Source organism: Pygoscelis adeliae, unplaced genomic scaffold (assembly GCF_000699105.1).
Source record: "Pygoscelis adeliae isolate BGI_AS28 unplaced genomic scaffold, ASM69910v1 Scaffold120, whole genome shotgun sequence".
Lineage (NCBI taxonomy): Eukaryota > Metazoa > Chordata > Aves > Sphenisciformes > Spheniscidae > Pygoscelis > Pygoscelis adeliae.
The window spans coordinates 4,228,887-4,248,258 of record NW_008824032.1 but is presented as its reverse complement, the minus strand read 5'-3'; the positions used below and the strand labels follow the sequence as shown (position 1 = coordinate 4,248,258).

The window sequence follows — 19,372 nt, the reverse complement described above, 5'->3', positions numbered from 1 at the left end:
AACTCACCACCCACCGACCGACACCCAGTCAGTCCCTGAGCAGCGATCGCTGCCCCCCGGCCAACTCCCCCCCAGCTTATATACTGAGCATGACGTCCCATGGTATGGAATATCCCTTTGGCCAGTTTGGGTCAGCTGTCCTGGCTGTGCCCCCTCCCAGCTTCTTGTGCACCTGCAGCCTTCTCAGTCAGTAGAGCATGGGAAGCTGAAAAGTCCTTGACTAGTGTAAGCACTGCTTAGCAACAACTAAAACATGGGTGTGTTATCACCATTATTCTCATACTAAATCCAAAACACAGCACTGTACCAGCTACTAGGAAGAAAATTAACTCTATCCTAGCTGAAACCAGGACAGTGTACAGAGATGATGAGGCCTTGCTACGTAACAGTGACTGGTTAAGTTATTGTAACCCCTCCACCACTCTGTGAAATGCTGTCACAGTATGTTGAGGCTCATGATATCTCATGTTCTTCTTCCAGTGGCCACCGTGTCTTGCTCTTTTCTCAGATGACTCAACTGCTTGATATCCTGCAAGACTACATGGACTATAGAGGTATGTTCTGCATGCTTTGGCAGCAGAGGGCTTATCCTCATGATCTCCAGCATATATTGTTCCTCTGATTTTGGTTGATCTGCCTGGGGTGGAGAAGGGACTGTGATGGGGATTTATTGCTGCTTAGTAGATAGAAACCATATTGCTGCAGTGGTGCTGTGAGTTGGAGGGTCTTGAGTTCAGCTCTTTGCTGTGCTACCACCTGCCTGAAATGAGCTGACACTTAAATATTGTTCTTCAAAGTAGTTTCAGCTTTGGCTCCACGATAAAATGGAGCTAACAGATGGCAGGGCAGCAATGTTTCATTATATACCTGTGTTCAGTTATGTACCTGAGTCCTGAAGTAATTGCACTGAAGGCAACAGGCTTGCTCTAGATTCAGTTTGTCCAGCACAAAATGCAAATTGGGCCACATTCATACCAGGAAAGTAATTTTTGATTAAAACAGTTGTTGGCAGTGGGGCCCCAATATGTCTGCGAGGGCAGGTTGGATCAGACCATTTTTGGCAAGTGTTCTTGGGACATTTTCTTTTGTTTCAATCCACATGGCTCCATGCCTACTTAGGATTTCCCATGAAAGAGGCTTTTGTTTGGTGTTTATGGTTTTGGACAACTAATAACGCAGGATAAAGCCAAATGTAGGGCCATATCCCATGCTGCTTGCTCACAGGAAAGCACACATTGAAGGCCATGAGAGTTTGCATAAGGAGGATCCAATGGTTGTTGGCCTGTTTTGTGGGGCCAACAGCCAATGCAGCATAGTCTGAAATGGGACTGTGTGCAAATGTTCTTTTACTTTGGCTCTCAATTTTCCTGTTGTGTTTCCAAGCAGTAAATTAAATGCTAAGAGTCTCTGCTTCAGACTCGGCTAAATAACCCTTTGCCGACAGTCAATCTGGAAGTCAGGGTCACTACTTCAGTTTATAAGAGGTTTAACTGGGAAAGAATGAAGGAGTTGAAGGCAATAAAATGAGAATCAAGGCAGGAGGATTTGGCATAAAAAGATTCAGGACAGCAGTGAGACAATAGAGAATGAGGTAAGAGCATAGACAGAATTTCAGAAACATACGTGTTGCTTGTTTGAAAAGGCTACAGCTACGAGCGGCTGGATGGTTCTGTTAGGGGTGAAGAGAGACACCTTGCCATTAAGAACTTTGGTCGACAGCCCATCTTTATCTTTCTGCTGAGCACCAGAGCAGGTAATTAAGGAAAGGAGAGACAAACAACCCATCTTGCTTCTGCACTCTTCTTTTGCTCTCTCTGGCAAGATTTCAGGGAGTTCTGAATCCTGCAGAGCCTGTTCTCGTGGGGGATTTTTGAGGGAGACAAGACACATCCTGAACTTGGGTCTCTCAGCTAGGACATCTGGTTTCTGTGCTTTGCTTTCGGCATCTGATGCCAAGATACTTTTCATATTGCAGCCACTTGAGTTACCTTTTTTATTCCAAGTCCCATAATGCCTGTCCCTGTGCCAGGCTGAGCTTAAGGAATCTCACTAGCGTTTTATTTCTGCAAGCACCAGACTTTAGGAGGGAACAGAATTCCTTTAAGTAAGCTGGTGGAATTGCTTCTCGAGTTCGCTGAACATGGATATGCTCTCTCGCTGGCAGACAGACTCAGATGAGAACCTTTTACTGTCCTGAGACTGCAAAGAACACCATGGGACTACCATCTGTGCTTCTTCTCCTCTTAGCTCCTCAGGCAGGTCTGTGTCTTCTACACACTTTCAAACTTCCCTGTCTCTTTATTCAAGCAAGCACAGAGACAGGCTTGTCTCCAGAGGAGGGATCCACACTGCTTGATCTCAAGCATCAAACTTGAACTAAGTTTTCTTTTGGGCTTCTGGTCAGACTTTCCTGGATGAGCCTGGCTCCAATGATACTGCAGTGCATTGATGAGACTATGTAGAGAGACTGAAAAGAAGCACCTAATGCTAGGTGGTAGGAATAAGTGTGTCTCTCACCACGATGCCTGAACTCTCCCTGCCCATGTCAGCAAGACTTAGAGTTGTTTTTTACTGCACATTGCTATGTCTGGCCAAAGCATCTTGTATTCATCTGGGAACAGTATTTCCATCACTGTTATGGACAGAGATTTTTCAGGTGCATGACTGTCTCCACTTGCAGGGATGTTCTGATTACTGTGAAGAGGTGCTGGGCATGAGCGGGAAGAAATGTAAGGCAGGAGGCTCCCCCTCCAACTACAGTATGTAGTCACAATAGTGGGTATTAAAAAAAAAAATTGTGTTTTTTTTCTTTTCATTCCATGAGAGCCCAAATTCTAACCTCAAAAACTTTAAGTCATATAAATACCTAGGCTCTGGTTATTGTATAGTTGGGCCTGGTGTTTTCCACTGTTTCAGCAATGTATTTACCTGTTGCTTCTGTGCTGCAGCCAAGTCATGACTTGGCTACAGTCCCTTGTAGCCTCAGTGAAGCCAGTCCCTGCTGGGTTAATCTGCCTGCCAGCGGAAGAATATGTCTGTGTTCATCAGTCTTGACAACCAGTCCCCTTTGCATTGCTTCATTTGCACCCTATCTTTTTGACTACGTTGCGCAGTACAGCTTGGTTTTGGGCTGTTGCAGAAAGCTGGAAGCTGGAAATGGAAGGCTTACCCATCTTCTTAGATCCTTATGAGACTTAGATTTGGGGTTAAGAGATGGATTGAATTAGATACAGTTGATCAGATATGACAGAACCTTGCATTGCATAAATTCTCCAGGTTCTCCATTATTTTCTGCTGGTGACATATTTTATGACTTTCTTCTTTGTTTGTAGGTGGAGTTGGCATGAACCTGACAGCAGCAGATACAGTTATTTTTACTGATAGTGATTTTAACCCACAAAATGACTTGCAAGCAATAGCAAGAGCTCACCGGATTGGGCAGCACAAGTGAGAAATGTTGCTACTTCTGGTTTGGTTGCTGACTCTCTTGGTCTCTCAGTATTGCTTTCCCTATCCATAGGCAATGGAGGGTTAAAGTACGATAGATTGAAGATCATAGAAGGAGAGCAGAGAGGATTTTATGTCTTTGTTTTTCTGTTGCAGCCTCGTGCAGTCTTGTCCATGTCACGTGTCTAGGGTGGGAGCTTTGTTGATCTGGAGGAGAGGGAATCTGGAGGTTTGCCTGCACTTTTGCAGTGAGCATTTCTCCTGTGTCAAAAGGCAAAATTGCATCAGCATTACATTTCTGCTGATTATTTTTGTTGATTTGGTTCCTGCCTTTTTTTTCCCGACCAAAGGAGTGGGTGAGGGGATAGTGCTCCATGTAAGGAAACAGCTTTAGTGCACCTCAAAAAAAGAAAATAATAAGAATTTTCTTAAACTTTTCAAGGCCTGTAAAAATTATCCGCTTGATTGGGCGAGATACAATTGAAGAAATAATCTACCGAAGAGCTGCTTCTAAGCTCCGGCTGACAAATACCATTGTAGAAGGGGGTCAGTTTGCTCTGGGAGCACCCAAGCCTCAGGGAGCAGCAGAGTTACAGGTAAAATAGAGCTATATCCTCAATTTGACTCCAGTAACATCTTCAGAAATGTCCCAGAGTGTTTCTGTATTTGTGTCTGATAGGAACCAAGCCAAACACTTATGTTTTGGGGGAGATGTGCACTGACACGACAGCTTTTGCATGTCTTAAGAACCAAAATGACATCCCAGGTCCAGACAAGATCTGACGTTTGAAGACAGTTTTTACAATTTCGAGGCACATCCATTGTTGGAAAAGGGTGTGTTTTCTTGGAGAAGAGGGGAAGGCAGAACCTATCCTTGTTTTACTACTTTATTTTTAATTATAACAGGTCTAAAGTGGAAGCTGACTCATTGTTTCTAGAACTTATCTGTCTCTGGTGCTTTTCTCTCACAAACAGAGCTGATGATAAGTACTTAGTCAGCTTTTGGTTGCTAGTCTGAAACTCGGTAAACCTTTTGTTGACATCTTGGCAAATATAGTGTCTCAGGAGTCAGGGCATGATGTATAATTCTGACCTGAAAGCTGAGGTTTGTGCTGAGAACTTGGGTTGAAAACCTCAAGCAAAGTGACATTTAGGGAAATATATCCCCTGTGTGCAGCTAAACCTGGGAGAGGTTTGGAATTAGTGTATCCTTTCCCCTGCCACCTCCCCTCCCTGCCCGGTCAGCATGTGTCTCAGCAGTTACAGTTTCCATGGGAGAAGTGGAACTGAGCCCATAGGAAATTCCATGCTGATATTTTTCTCCCCGTGGATTTTTGTGGTATTTAAGCTTTTGTTTTAAAGGAGTTGGGGGCAAAAACAAGCCTGGTCTTTCTGGCTATGAAGAAAGCTGCTTGAATGCAGTCAATACAGTGCTGTTTTGTCATTTAGCCCTGGAGAAAAATGACCGTTCAAGTCTAGATGAGTTATGTTTGAGGGAGATATGTTGTAGGGGCCTGTCCCATCAGGTGTTGGGATAATTAAGCATGTTAAAGCATAAGTATTTTGACAAGTAACATTAAGGCTTAGATTTCTCCACTCACACATCCTTTGCATTTAAGCCTGAGAAGCTCGAGGCACTGGGATTGGCAAGGAATTAGGAGATATTAATACTGAACTTCCCCTTCTCTTTGTTAAAGCTGAGTGAAATCTTGAAATTTGGCTTGGATAAATTGCTCTCCTCTGAGGGGAGTACTATACAGGATGTGGAGCTAGAAAACATCCTTGGAGAGACAAAAGGAGGGACGTGGGTAATGGATGTTGTGCTGCCATGCGAAGAAGAGAGTGAAGAGGAGGATACAGAGAGTAAGTTAAGAATCTAAATACCTATGAAATGAATGACGCTTGGGTGCTCTTAGAGAAGGCTTCTCAGACAGGGGTGGCATTTTTCGGGCAACAAGAAGAAAAATGGATTTGTAATTGAGCGAGTGACTTGGATTTTGTTTGTGATCTATCCACAGACTTTATTTCCAAGCCTTTATTGGCCTTTTTCTTCTTTTTGTGTCTTTATTTGCCTATTTGTAAGATAATAGTAACAATACTTGCCCATTTTGCTGGCTGGGGGGCTGAATTCCTTCAAGTGCTTCAAATATTTTGAGACCTCGGATGAAATTCACGAGAAAAGGGGAAATAATCAAACTGGAGATGCTGTTTTTCCCACAGAGAACCATTAAGATAGATCTACAGTTTTAGAGATATCACGGTAACTTGAGGAAAGGCTATATAGCAGGTGTTTTGTATTTATCTCCAAACAAAAGATTATTGGCCATGAAAATCACAATTTAAAATGACCTTAAAAAAATTCCAAAATGTGAGATAAGAAGTGTGGAGTCATGGAGTCTAATCAACTAGAACAAACCTACTCTGTCTTCAGTACTCTACCTTCCAGTCCAAATGTCACGCAGTTGTGGTTAGTTTTTCATAGCCCCATACTATATGAGAATAAATTCTAAGGATACTTTCCCTCTTCTAGTGCCATGGTGAGAAAGACTGAATTTCTGTTTTGAGTACACAGTAGCACTTAAATATAGATCTGTGACTGAAGCAGAAATATGGCCCTGCAGGTTAGGTATTGTCCATCCTGCAGCAGTTGCCAGCAACAAGTAATTATTTGCTGAGAGTTAGCAAAGAGTGGTATTTTCTGTTGGTAAATTAAAGAGGAGCAGTGGTACCACACTGCATAATAGTTATTGGGAAAATAGCTCACCTGATGAGCAGTAACCCTGAGCTGCCAGAATTCTGTGCTTTTATTTTGTTTGGGAGCTCAAAAGCAAAAGTTTGCTGTCCCTTTACAAGAGTTGCCTGTAACTAGATAGCAAAGCTAAATAGATTTGCTACTGGCAGAGGTGGAATGACCAAAGAGAACAGTGATGGAGCTACAACTTAAAATAGTTAATTGACCAAAATAGGAAGAAAGGTTCTTTGCCAGTATAAATGATTTAAATGAAAATCTTTTGCCTAAGGAAGCAAATCTTGATTCTCTTGTTTCTACATGGTGCTGACACTGGTCATACAAAAAAATGATGAGAGGGAACATCTTTTTCTGCTGAGGGTAGAACAGTGTTACAGAGAAGCCAGATTTCTTTTGATCTCACTGTACATTTTAGGTATTAGTGGCTTTCAGTTCCTTTTTACACTTTTTAATTATTTTTTAAAGATCACATGTACGTGTATGAAGGCAAAGATTATTCAAAAGAACCCAGCAGAGAAGACAAAAAAGCATTTGATCAGCTTTTGGATCTTCAGAAAGCCTTGACTGAAGAGACCAGTAAGGGAGGGAGAGCTCTCCGGAACAAAGCAAACGTAAGACAAAAGACATGACAAGGCACATGATGCTCTTTCATTTGCTTGTGGAAAATGAGGCTGACAGTTTTCTCTCTTTACCTACAGCTTGCAGAAGGCATGTTAAAAGATTTAGATGTCAATGTAGTAGAGCTGGCTCTTGAATCTGAGGGCTTGACAATTCAGGATTTCTGATAACAGATCAGAGATGTGATGTGCAGAGCACTCATATAAACTTAGGTCACAAAACCACATATTATGTGACAATTGGGATCTGATGATTAAGACCTGTGGACAAGTAGACAAACGGGAAAGGAGTGTAGGTTAAGGTGGGCACCAGACATGGCTTTAAGGTGAGCAGTAGGTTTCCATGATACTTCTTTCTCCAGGCCCTTCTCACAGGCCTCCGGGAACAGTCAACCAGGAGGAAGCACTTGCTGAGCGCAGAGGAGCTGGAGGTTAGGAGGAAGAAGCGCCAAGAAGCAGCAGCAAAGAGAGCAAGGCTCATGGAGGAAAAGAAGAAGGCAAAAGCAGAGGCAGAACACAAGAAAAAGTATGGTTTGTACTGCATCTACTACTTGTAAGCTGATGTCTGTTACACTATACTCTAGAAATGTGTGTCTGATTGACGAAAACAAGTCGTGCTCTGTATCCACTCTGGCAGGTGGGACTGGGGATGAGGGGAGAAGAAGATGACAAAATGGCTACAGGCCACCCTCATGAGAGAGTTGACTTCATACATCAGGATGTTTTTGTGTGTGTGCTCAAACTGCATAATGTAGGGATGTGAAGGTGGAAAAATGGCTTGAGCCCCTAGCAAGGGTTCTTTTCCCTGAATACACTGCCTGACTTCACATCTAATTTAATTCATAGAGAGTGGCCTGAATAAGAACTCCATATCTGAATGTACAGTGAGCTTTTGGGAAAAGCTTTCTGAAATGTCACAGTTGGCCCCTATGTATTGGTCTGACATCTGTGACTCTCTGGCATGTATCTTAACTTTCTCCTCCTTGTTTCCTAGATGTTCTTTTCACCACTCTAAGTATCTCCTTGCCCTTTGTCATATGCTCACTTTTTTCATGCCCGCAACTGGCTTATCACACTGGCGTGTGGCTCTTAATATCACAGATAACAACTGTGGTAAACTTTGTTCCAGTCTAAAATAGGGGAGAGGAGCAGAGGGAATGCAGGTCTGGGTCTCCTGTGTTTCACTGCAATGATTTAAAACAAGGTGTGTGCCCCCCATGCCCGCAACTGGCTTATCACACTGGCGTGTGGCTCTTAATATCACAGATAACAACTGTGGTAAACTTTGTTCCAGTCTAAAATAGGGGAGAGGAGCAGAGGGAATGCAGGTCTGGGTCTGTTTCACTGCAATGATTTGATTTAAGGTGTGTTGTGTCCCCCTTTGCTTTTCTTTTCATTGAATATCATCTTGTTTTGTTTCAGGATGGCCTGGTGGGAGGCAAATCACTACACATCTACCTGCCTTTCTTCAGAGGAAAGTGACTCTGAGGAAGAGTTTGAGGAGGATGAGGCTGGGCTGAATGTGGATTTAGATTATGAAGATGCCGACCTGAACTGTATCAAGTACGTCATGGGAGATGTCACCCACCCCAAAGCAGAGGAGGAGGATGCCATCATTGTCCACTGCCTAGGTGGGACTTAAAACAACAGGAATGATGTTGGGTGAGGTGGACAAGGGGGCTGAATTGTCCCTACTAGCTCAATAGTTTCCAATTCCCATCCAGACTGAAATAATTTGGATTTGAGTCTGACTTAATCTTGTGGTGCAGAGGCAATACAGCCTCTCTACTCCACCATGTATAACCCACACAAGTACTAGCAAGGTGTACATGGGTCTTTTCACGCCCTCTCGGGGTTTATGGGTGAGCCTCTTGAAAGGTGCCTGTATGGCTTGAAATTTTATGTCTGTGGCCAAGTGGGGACAGTTCTTCCTGGGAGCAGGGCCTTTTGTTCATCCCGTGGAAGCTGTAGGGATTGAACTGAGATATTGAAAATCATCTGCCTTACACAGTCAGCAGAGAGAGAGACAGGCACTTCTAGAGGCTGAGGTCAGAGTTTCTCTATCTCTGTGCTCGTCTCAGCACTGACAGTACAGAGGCCTTAAGCTAGTCTCCTAATTTAAGGACCTCTGTTAAGACACTAAAGCTAAGGGAGAGAAATTCACATTACAGAGTTTCTTCTGAATCAGTGTTGGAGCTGCTCTCTGACCAGGGCTATAGCAGAACATTATAATCTGCTTTGGCTTATGTTAAACTCGGCACAAAACCTCATGTTTAAAGTGGAAATGCCAAGTAAAAGTGAAAGCCTGCAAATAACAAACATCCAGTTGTGGGAAGCCCAAGGCAGCAATCTGGGGACATATATAAGTGCATAGAGCATGCACCTAGTGCATATATGTGAGGACACCAACAGGTTTATATGCTCAATGCCATGGTTAAGTGCTTGTTTGAGCATCCTCTGTGGACAATAAGAAGGAATTCTTCCCGCAGAATTTTTCAGGGAACTGTGACAAGTTTGTTTTTCTCAAGGGCTGAGGTTTATCCTCTAGGATGGTCCCTTGAGTACTGGTTGACTTCAGTTCGTATGTGGTTCCCATATCTGGTTTTGATAATCATTCGTTGCATTTGTACAGAGCAGGTCCCTTTCCTGCAGGGATGGTCTTCAACCTCACTTTCTAAAAGGGGTCTAACTTGTAATTTCATTCTAGATGACTCCGGCCGCTGGGGAAGGGGTGGTTTATTTACAGCTCTGGAGGCTCGTTCTGATCAGCCAAGGAAAATATATGAGATGGCAGGAAAGATGAAAGGTAAGAGATTAAAACATGACCTTAGGCCAAGATACCTGAAAGAGCTTAAATCCCACTGATGTTGCAGGAGTGAGGTGCCTGGATACCTTGATACTCATATTTTTTCCTCTTTCTCTAGATATGTGCATCCCTAGCTCTGAAAGTAGTAATACAGTGGGTGCTTTGACTTGACTTGTTTGGAGTGTGACAACTCTGCATAGGGGTTGGTCATTCCAATCCATGCTGCAAATCATTAAAAAAAAAGAAACAAACCCCGAACTTGTTCATTATTCATATGATGTTTTTCACTATATAAGACAGAGCCCTGCATCTTCTGTCAAAGTGCTTTTAAGAAGGACGAAAGCCACCTCAGGCAGTACTCAGTTGAGCTTTTGGTTCCCTCCAAGCACTAATCTTCTCCTGAGCATGTATTTGCAGTTTTGAGTACCTGCAGCTGGTGAGGAATGCACATCTTGCTGCAAGGTGAACCTGTTGTTTTTTTCTAATTTCCTGGGAGATGTTTTCTTCTTGTTCCAGTGTCTCTCTTTCCATTTGTGGTCTTTAACTGGGATGCGTGTGTGTCTGTGTGTCTCAGTCAGGGGGGAGTAATGTCTGTCTTGCTTCCCTGAGCAAAGGGGCTGACTCTGCTGAAACCATCATGAGGAGATAAAGAAAGCAAAGGAGAATAATGCAGAACATGACAGTGAAATCACTGCTGCACTGACTCACCGTTGACTCTTCAGGACTGATTTTTTTTGTTGTTGTTCTGTTCTTGTTTTCTGGACAGACCTGGAGTTAGGAGGAACCCTGTTATTCCCCATTGATGATAAAAAATCCAGGAAAAAAGGACAGGACTTGGTGAGAATGAGAAGCTCCTTTTTGTGTTGCTCTGTCCAGATGTTTTTGAAGCTGTGTGAAATGAACGTTATGTCCTTTTCCCAATAATAATGACACTGAATACTGAACATGGCTAAGTTGCAGTTAAACATTAGAGAAAAGGAAATCTTTTCCTCATTTATTAAAGCTCATAGTTAGTAATGCAGTTTTCCAGCAGCTATCACTGTGTCTCTCAGTGCTGTATTTAGACTCCATTTCATGGTTTTGTGTGTTTTCTCCTTAGTTGGCCTTGATTGTAGCTCAGCACCGGGATCGGTCCAACAACTTGTCTGGCATTAAGCTGTCTGCTTTGGAAAAGGGCCTGAAGAAGATTTATTTAGCAGCCAAGAAAAGGAATGGTAAGTGTTTGTGCAGTAGAACAGTGAATCTTTACATGTGTGATTGCATCTAAAGATGATGACCAGTTTCCACCTCTCCTGTACTGTTTTTTCTGAAGTGAAGTAAGAGTGAGATCTCCATGGCAGATATGTTGTGTTCCAAAATATTTCTTCTGTTCTTGTTGGGTAGCTTGAAGTCCTTATCTAGATCGCTTTCTATATGTGTATCTTGTCCTAAAGAGTGTGCGCTCTCTGTTCCCTCCTTCTCAGCAACAGTGCATCTTCCACGTATTGGGTATGCAACAAAAGATTTCAACTGGTATGGTACCGAGCGGCTCATCCGAAAATATTTGGCAACACGGGGTATCCCCACGCTTATGTATCCTTTTGGAGTATGTTTTATTTGGTTCACAATCTACTACTGAAATGATCCCCTAAATATCTTGGTGGATGCAAAGCAAGAAAGCAAGGCAAGGCACAGATGCCGCAGTCCAGCTAAAAACTTGGTTTATCTGATTTTGCTCTCATCCAGGTACTCATTCCACAGTGAGGACTTACCAGCTTAGGTGATAATGACCGATTCGTCTGGTTCAGTATGTCTGTCAGAATTTGTTGGAACTAGATGCTGGTCTTCTGTTGACAGTCATCAACTTACCCGTATATGCCACGTCTGTGGGGGAGATGCCTGGAATTTCAGAGTAACGGAAGTGACTCAGAAAGTAGCAAAAGTGAGGATGTGAAAAAAACGCAAGTGATAACCTGCTTCCTTGGCTGAACATGGTGGAGTTGGTGTGTGTTAGGACAGGCTCTTGCAAACAGCTCATTGCTTTCACCTTCCAGGAAAGGAAACAGAGGTTTACAAGGAGGCTTTGTTTTGTCCTTTCTCTAGGAAGACATGCATTTGCTATACTGCCACTGTCAGCAATTCTGTGAAACTGAAAACCTGAAACAAAGACAATAGTATTCAGAGCATTCTGCCACCTTCCTTGGTGAATCTCTTAGCAGACATGTTGTCTGGCACTCCTTGATACTTGACAGCATTTCCTTGACACTTCTTATTAGATACTACTTCCCTAGGAATAAAGGCTCTTCCTCTGCTTCACAACCATATTCATCTTCAATGACAGTCTCAAAGCCATGAGGATGCAGTAATTTCATTGAGAAACATGCGCAAAAAGCCAAGGATCTTTTCAACATCACGCAGACAGTCTGTATGCATCCACTTCAGAAACATGGCTTACACAGCCATTATTCACTCCGATATCTGTTTGCCTTTATTGGCCAGAACGTTTACATGTTGTCAGTGGCTCTGGAGAGGAATGCGACTGCTTCAGAGTTCAAAGAGTCTTTGGATAAGGATGTTCCCTCAATCCCAGATCTGTTTTGGAGATGGAAAGTTAAACTTTCACTGATGGTCAGTTGTTATCCCTTACATTAAGTTATTGCTAGGGCTTGGAATATAGTATTGTCTGACCATATTTTTTCCCCTCTTCAAATTTCATGCCTTGTCTCACTATACCTGTTTTCAATCAGCTTTTTAGTGGTTACCTGGGACTGTGTGTACATGCCCACATAGACATCTCAGTGGAAAGGAAGCTGTCTGCATTAACAACACTGCATGACAACTGCATACTATAAACTGTTTATACTGTTCCAGTTCCCCAGAAGTCCATTTGACTTGCATTTGTTCACATATAAAATTTAGTCACATAATCACATGCTTACAATCTAGCAAAATCCTGACCAGTATTCTTGGCAAAGGCGTGCAAGACTGCCAAAATTTGAGACTGGCTTTATAAATGACACCCTTCCTTCTCCCACAACTGCTTTTTCATTACACAGTTCTTTGTTGCAGCTATTGGGCAAAACCAGTTCCTTACTGCTGTCCAAAAAGCTGTGTGAAAGGTTCTATGACCCTTTGATTCGCTTTAAGGAAAACTTAATGCAGAGTTTTTGATGTTGGCTTTACTCTATTGCAACAGAACTTTCCTGTTTTTTGCATTGTTGGCACTGTTGGCTTTAGCATATTTTTTAGGGTATTTTAGTACAATGAGGCAATAGTAGCGTTCCTAATAAGTGTTTTGACCAGAGAGACTGTGAGGTGCCAAACTTAATTAAATTTAAAGTTCAGCTTCCAATAGGAGATGGCCCCACAAGCAGTGGAAAGTGTGTCTTTAAATACCTAATTGCCAACACACATCTCATTGGCTGCATTTACACTGCCTCTGTAGCACCATCTGGTTACTTAATAATTTCAGGCCTGATTCTGACATGGCTCATCAGCTGACTGGTGTGCTCCACACTAGAAGAAGCCTTCCTGAGTTGGATACTCTGTCATTCACTGTTAGCTCTACCAGAAAACCCCAAGTGATTTGTTATCTCCTTTGACCCTGCTGAAGCTTAGGTAAGCCGGTGCTGCTTAGCACCTCAGTAGGCAAGACCTTTCTTGCAGCTGCTCACAGGAACAGCCCCTTTGTATTTGGCAAAGGGCTTGCAGGATCAGAGTCTGACTGTGAAGGCTTTCTGGGGTGAAAGGTGGTGAGTGGATGTACATTACCTTGTTTTCCCCCCGTCGTGCGAACTGGCACTCTTCCAGCAGGCCGGCTGGTGGCACTGTTAATCAGCTGCAGCAGCGCATGTTGCCCTCGGCCTCCTTTCAGAGAGCAGGGCAGTGATCTCCAGCCTGGAAAAACGCTGCCTCTTTGCCAGAATTAAAACACCGGTTATGCTTTTCTCTTTGCCGGCTTGACTGAACACATAATTTCAGTCTGCAGTCTCAAGGCTCTGTTCCTCCACCTATTCTTTTCCTGTATATTTATTGCCCTTCTTTAAAAGGTTTCATTCCCAAGTGTTCTAGTGTGTGCAGTCTTGTTCCTCAGCTTCACACACACCTATGGCCAAATCCCTGTCCACCTACGGGTTCTCTGGCCACCATGCAGTTACACATGGACAGGATTTGTCTTGTGGCTGAGTCCCCTAGAATGGGTTGAAGTAGTGCATATACCACCACTATGGCCAGGTATTCCTATTTGAGGCCTCATGCTTTCCTTTGTTTCTATAAGAAGATGGGGCTCTGCCTCTGTCCTGTGCCCCCACCCTGCTATAACTCTGACTAGAATTATAAAGGAGAGGAGGGCATGACTACCTGCCTGTTAATGTCCCTTACCCTGTAAGATACGGTCCGCAGGGGACTGCAAGGTTCCTGGCATGCACAGAGGAAAGGTCTTGGTATGCAGTAGATTCTAGCCCTCTAACTTAGGGGCAAGTCAGACAAAAGATGTTCTCTTTTCCCCTTCTAGTCCTCTTGGCCTGTACAGATGAAATCTACCTTATTTTTTTCCCTTTAAATTTACTTAGGAAATGCTTCTGGAGTATGGGGGTTTTCTTGTTTTTGTTTTTTTTTTTTTCTTTTTTAAACAACATTCTTTAATATTCTTTAAATTTGCTGAACCCAGAGAAAAGTTCTACCTCTGTCTGCTTTGAAATGGAAGTGAGATTTCAACTGAATTCTGAGCTGGGTTTTGCAGAATCTCAGCCAAGTGAAGTTTTTCTAGTGTTTGCTACCCACCACCATTTCTCTTTATTTGGGCAGAAATCATGTATTTTGGATAATTAATTCCATAAAGGGCTCAGAAGCTTTATATGCAAGTTGCTATGCAAAATAAATGTGTCATGCTGTTTCTTCAGCTGTGCAGTACTACGCATTTTCCCTTTCTAAATAGCAACCACCCCAAAAGGGAAGGAAGGTGTTCTTTTGTAGTCATGTCCCTCTGGCCTCTCTCTTCCTCTAAACAAGATTTTCTGCAGCAGAAGAGCTGAAATGTGGCTCCTTGTGCATATCTGTCATTGCATGTTTACTTAAACTTTAGATGTATGCTGCTAGATTGAGGTCAGCGGCACAGAGCAAGATCATGCACAGTTCAGACTGGCTATACGAGCAGTTTCATCAGGTAGGACCTATGAAGTGGCATCCAGTCTCAGTGAAGAACTTTCCTCTCCACCCCATGCTGGAGGCTCCAGCTGATGCCATGTAAGAATGGGCAGTAACTCAGAATGACGTTTATACTTGTGCCGGCTCAGCTCGTGCTTATGTGTCTTACTTGACAAGGCACTGCCTCTGATTCTCAGAGCATTGTGCAGACTAATTCTGTCTTTGGTGAGGAATCTCTGTGGCCTGTAACTAAAGAATGACCTTTTCATTCTACTCAGGAAATAGTAAAAAAAAAAAAAAATAATAAAATGGAGAAACCAATCAGGTTTTATGGACATGTGTAGATAGGTGATTTTGTCACTGAATTTTGTCACAAACCAAAATTATCTGGTTGTGTCACTGTGTGTTGGGGAAGGTGGAGTCTGGATTTTGGGGAAAGAAAGAGGAAGACTGGTTTCCAAGGTGATGGAGAAAATCTACAGCAAATTCAACCTCAGTATCTTAACAAAAATATTGTATGTATGTGTCTCCAACAAGGCAGAATCTGGCCCACAAAAACGATTAGTAGAAAAATATAAGGATGAGTAGATGGATTTATTTAAAAATAAGTGAATCTAATCGTCCTGGAGGAAAAAAGAAAGCTAACTTTTGAACAAAGAGATGACTTAAAAGTGTAACCTACATGTCAAGTTGTGTGAAAACTCCCACAATTTTACAGAGATGATCCTAGAAGAGCGAACGTAGACCTTTATTTAGCTAATTTGACTGGATAGCAGGTTGATCATGCACTGTGATCAGCAAATCAAAATGTAAGACAATGATTCAAAACCCTAAGAGATTTGCTATAAGAAGGGATAAAGTCCACATTCCGGAAGGTGCCTCTTCTAGTAGATCCAAGATAACTTGTGTTCCACACAACTGTGACTGAAAATCCATGTTTCCCTGGTTTTCTGTCCAACTTATGCTTTTCAGAGTGAAAAATACAAACCTGAGGAATGCAGTAGCAGGATTAGTAGAATTACATATGAGTATTCCCTCTAAAAAGCAGATCTCTGTTATCATTTTGAATTCCCTGCATGAATGAGTTGGTGTGTATTTTCCATGCTGGACTCTACCATCCACCCATCTTGGCCCTGGTCAGATGGTATTGCATTTGTGGGAAGACACCTAGAACCTTCTGAAAATGCGATGAGGATAAGCGTTTTCTGGATCCTCATGTTTCAACCAGGAAGGTAATGTTCCTGCTTGCACTTTCTAGCATTTTACTGAGCATTTCTTCAAAGTTAAGGATAGAAACAATCCCCTCAAGGAGCTACATGAAATGAGAATGTTAGTCATGTTTCTGTTGAAAAAAAACAAGCCAAAGGAGAGTTAAGGGAAGCCAGAAGTTAACTTCTTGTAAGATCTGAAAATGTCTCAGTTTTTGCTGGCTTGAGCAGAAAAGAATTATTTTATTAACTTATTTGTTGAAGTTAAGCGCAGGGCATCTACTAGCCTTCCTCTGCTACTTCCAGTGAACTTGAGGTTGTAGCATCAGCATTCACATAATAAGGATTATTTTTTTTAATAGCAGAGAGACAAATTAGGAGCAAATCAAAGGTGTTTATGATCTCATGCAAGTCCGCTGCAGAAAGGGATGAAGAATCTGAGATCACATCCCTTTTCTGTGTGCCACATCATGAAACAGGCCAAGTTTGGGCCTGGCTTCATGTGAGTCTCCTACCTGTTCATCTGTCTGTCTATTTGTGCATCAAAGAGCATGCCATGAAGCAGTGCTGGTCCATGTACTTGACCACTTACAGATCCTCCCTAAAACATCTCCTGGCCACTATGCCAGCAAAAGATCAAAACAGAAGGGAACTGCAGTGAAGGTGTTCTGCATTACATGCAGACAGAACGGATCTCAGATTCACAGGAGCATCATTTAAGTTGGAATGGACTTCCAGTCCGGACCAGAGACCATCTTTGTTTGACATGGACATACTGGAGTGAGTCCAGCATAGGTCCACTAAAATGATTCAGGGATCTGACATACTAGGAGGTGGGGAGAGCTGGGATTTTTTAGTCTTGAGAAGAGAGGTTTCAGAGTGGAATCAATGTGTGCAAATCTGTGTCAACATGAATAAATAAATGATGGAAGGGAGTAAAAAAAATGGAGCCAGACTCGTCTCGGTGGTATCCAGTGAGAGGAAAAGAGGGAACAGGTACAAACTGAAATACATGAAATTCCATTTAAACGTGAGAAAAAAACATTTTTACTCTGCAGGTGCTAAACACTGGAACAGGTTGCCTAGGGAGGTTGTGGACTCTCTGTCTTTGGAGATGCTCAAAACCCGACTTGGCACAGCCCTGAGCAACCTGCTGTAGTTGACCCTGTTCTGAGTGGGGAGACTGAACCTCCAGAAGTCCATTCCAACTTAGCCAATTCTCCTGTGAATCTGAGATCCGTTCTGGGTACTTTAAAAAAAAAAAAAAACCAAACCAACTCTAATCTTACCTGTTCAGTAGTGTACAGGAGCATAGCACTTCACAAATTTCTGAACTATGACCCTACCACACAAGTAGCTTGATTCATGCAAAACGTTTCCTCATGTCTCAGTGGTTTAAACAGATGATGAGAGAGAAGCACGTAACAGCGTCTCAGGATCTGTCCCTGAGCCCATCGTCACCGTATTCCTCCTTTGCCAGTATTCTGTGTAACAGCTTGACCTAGTTGGGTGCAAATGGGCCTCACTGCCGGGTCTAACAGGTATCTACACCAGCTGGGTCTGGACAGGTGCTGGTCCTCTTCAAGGTTTGTATACATCCCCAGCTCAGCTCTCTTAGCAATCTCCTTTCCGTGGAGTACTGCAACAAGTCCTGCTGCTCTAGACCATGAAAACAGTGTTTAGAAATCCTCTAAATCTTCTTGAGCAGCTGCTGGGGCAGCATAGTAGGAGAAGAAATACAGACTTAGCAGAGTTTCTTGGTTGCTTTCAAAGAGGTCCAGTTAAAGACCTTTGAAAAAGACCCCTTTCCTTCGTTGAAGTTTTCCCGAGTTTCTGTAGCCTTTCAGGCAGGACAGCATCTCCCCTTGTCCTCTTCCCCACTCGGCACAGGTAAAACCTTACTCCTTGCACCGAGTCTCTCCCTGTGCCAGATGCATGGCCTGCATAAACTCTAGCCTGTTGCCTTTTGTCACATTTCCCTCACCTCTGAGCGGGGAGGAAGCAAGCCCCGTTGAGATAGTCGTGCCGTGGGGAGCCATTAGCAGCCGGCGAGGCTGAGAGGCAGGCTTTCAGCAGGGTGTCGGATGCTTTCCAGGGCAGGGCCATTGCCTGGAATGCAACAGAATCGGGCCTTGGGCAAGTTTAGACACATGTTGGTGCATAATACAAGATGGAGCCTATCACTCGATATTGGCCTCTTCCAGTTAGTCACGGGGTTGGGTAGGCGTGTACGCCATGCAAAACAGGAGGTAATGTAGCTACCAAATCAGAGTGATATGGAAACATTTAATTCCCAGTTGACTGTTCCATTGTGAAGTCATTCCATGTTGTACAGGTGTTGAGTAGGGGGCAAGCACCACAAATAAAACCGTGGCATTATTTTAGAAAAAGGGAGTGAGGGAAAATTGGAGTGGAAAAATGAAAGATGCAATCTACAGCAGCCGCAATAATGCAATACAGAAACTAGCTGATAGGAATAACTTCAGTATCTTCTGCATCTGATCCCTTTGTAGACTGGATTGTTCTTGAGTAGTTCAAAGCAGAGGACTGGAATCTAGGAGGTCTAGATTTTCTTCATGCGTTCCCAGCTGCAGGTTCATTGTACAGCTTGAAAACTTAACTATTTTTAAATGGTAAGACAACCCAGAGGTGAAATGAAAAAGGAGCAACCTTTGAATACAGAAAAGGTGACTTGCACGGCACGCAGAACTCTGCCCGTTTTCCTCCCCAGCTGCCCAGAGCAAGCGGTGTAAGGAATTTGGTGCCCAAGGCAGGCTTCGCGCAGCCTGTTAGCGGCTTCAGGCAAACCAGGCCCTTCTCCCTCGGTGGCAGGAGGTCCTTCCTCATTGCAGACCTCTTGTGACCAGGGGCAAAGTGTGCTGCAGCTGCGGGCTATGGGTGGAGGAACAGACCAAGCAGTCCTGAAGGCTAGGCATTACAGTGCCTAGGAATACATTTGGCCTTGGAGAAAACCCAAGAACATGGTTGTCCTGGATGGGAGAGCTCAAAGGGACTGGTCTTTCTGCTGGAGGAGAGTGCGACAGCATAAGGACAGGTGAGGTGAGGGGCAAGGCTTGGTGGAGAGCTGTAGAGCAGGAAGGGCTCAGCCTTGGAGGGGCTGTGGGGCTCAGGAGGTGGACACCTGGGAGGAGGAAGGGGGGCGATGGGTAGGTCTCAGAAAGAGGGGCAGCAGCAGGAGATGTGAGAGCGCGTACGAGCTGAGATGCAGAGGAGGCAGAGCTGCAGGGAGAGGTTCAAAGAGTGAAATCAGGCCTCAAAAGGGTGAGTAGCGGGTCCTGGCCGCAGGACCCCACCAGGTATGGCTGCAGCAAGGGCCGGCTGGGAGATGCCAGGGCCCGGGTCTGGCGGGCGGGCAGCGTCGGGCTGCCGGCGGAGGCAGGCTGGGGAGCAGGGGGCCGGG

At 43.7% G+C, this 19,372-nt stretch overlaps 1 protein-coding gene across 1 annotated transcript in view; it reads left to right on the top strand.

Annotated features, from left to right (window-relative positions):
* Positions 1-13,550, top strand: part of CHD1L (chromodomain helicase DNA binding protein 1-like) — a 24,119-nt gene extending 10,569 nt beyond the window's left edge. The window contains exons 8-20 of the mRNA XM_009329396.1: positions 481-554; positions 1,643-1,753; positions 3,333-3,447; positions 3,890-4,043; positions 5,145-5,310; positions 6,662-6,807; positions 7,176-7,339; positions 8,236-8,444; positions 9,521-9,619; positions 10,386-10,456; positions 10,719-10,833; positions 11,083-11,191; positions 11,875-13,550. Of these exons, the coding sequence (XP_009327671.1) occupies positions 481-554; positions 1,643-1,753; positions 3,333-3,447; positions 3,890-4,043; positions 5,145-5,310; positions 6,662-6,807; positions 7,176-7,339; positions 8,236-8,444; positions 9,521-9,619; positions 10,386-10,456; positions 10,719-10,833; positions 11,083-11,191; positions 11,875-11,953 (1,612 nt within the window). The 3' untranslated portion in view covers positions 11,954-13,550. The remainder of the gene's footprint in view (positions 1-480; positions 555-1,642; positions 1,754-3,332; positions 3,448-3,889; positions 4,044-5,144; positions 5,311-6,661; positions 6,808-7,175; positions 7,340-8,235; positions 8,445-9,520; positions 9,620-10,385; positions 10,457-10,718; positions 10,834-11,082; positions 11,192-11,874) is intronic.
* Positions 13,551-19,372: the final 5,822 nt, after the last annotated feature.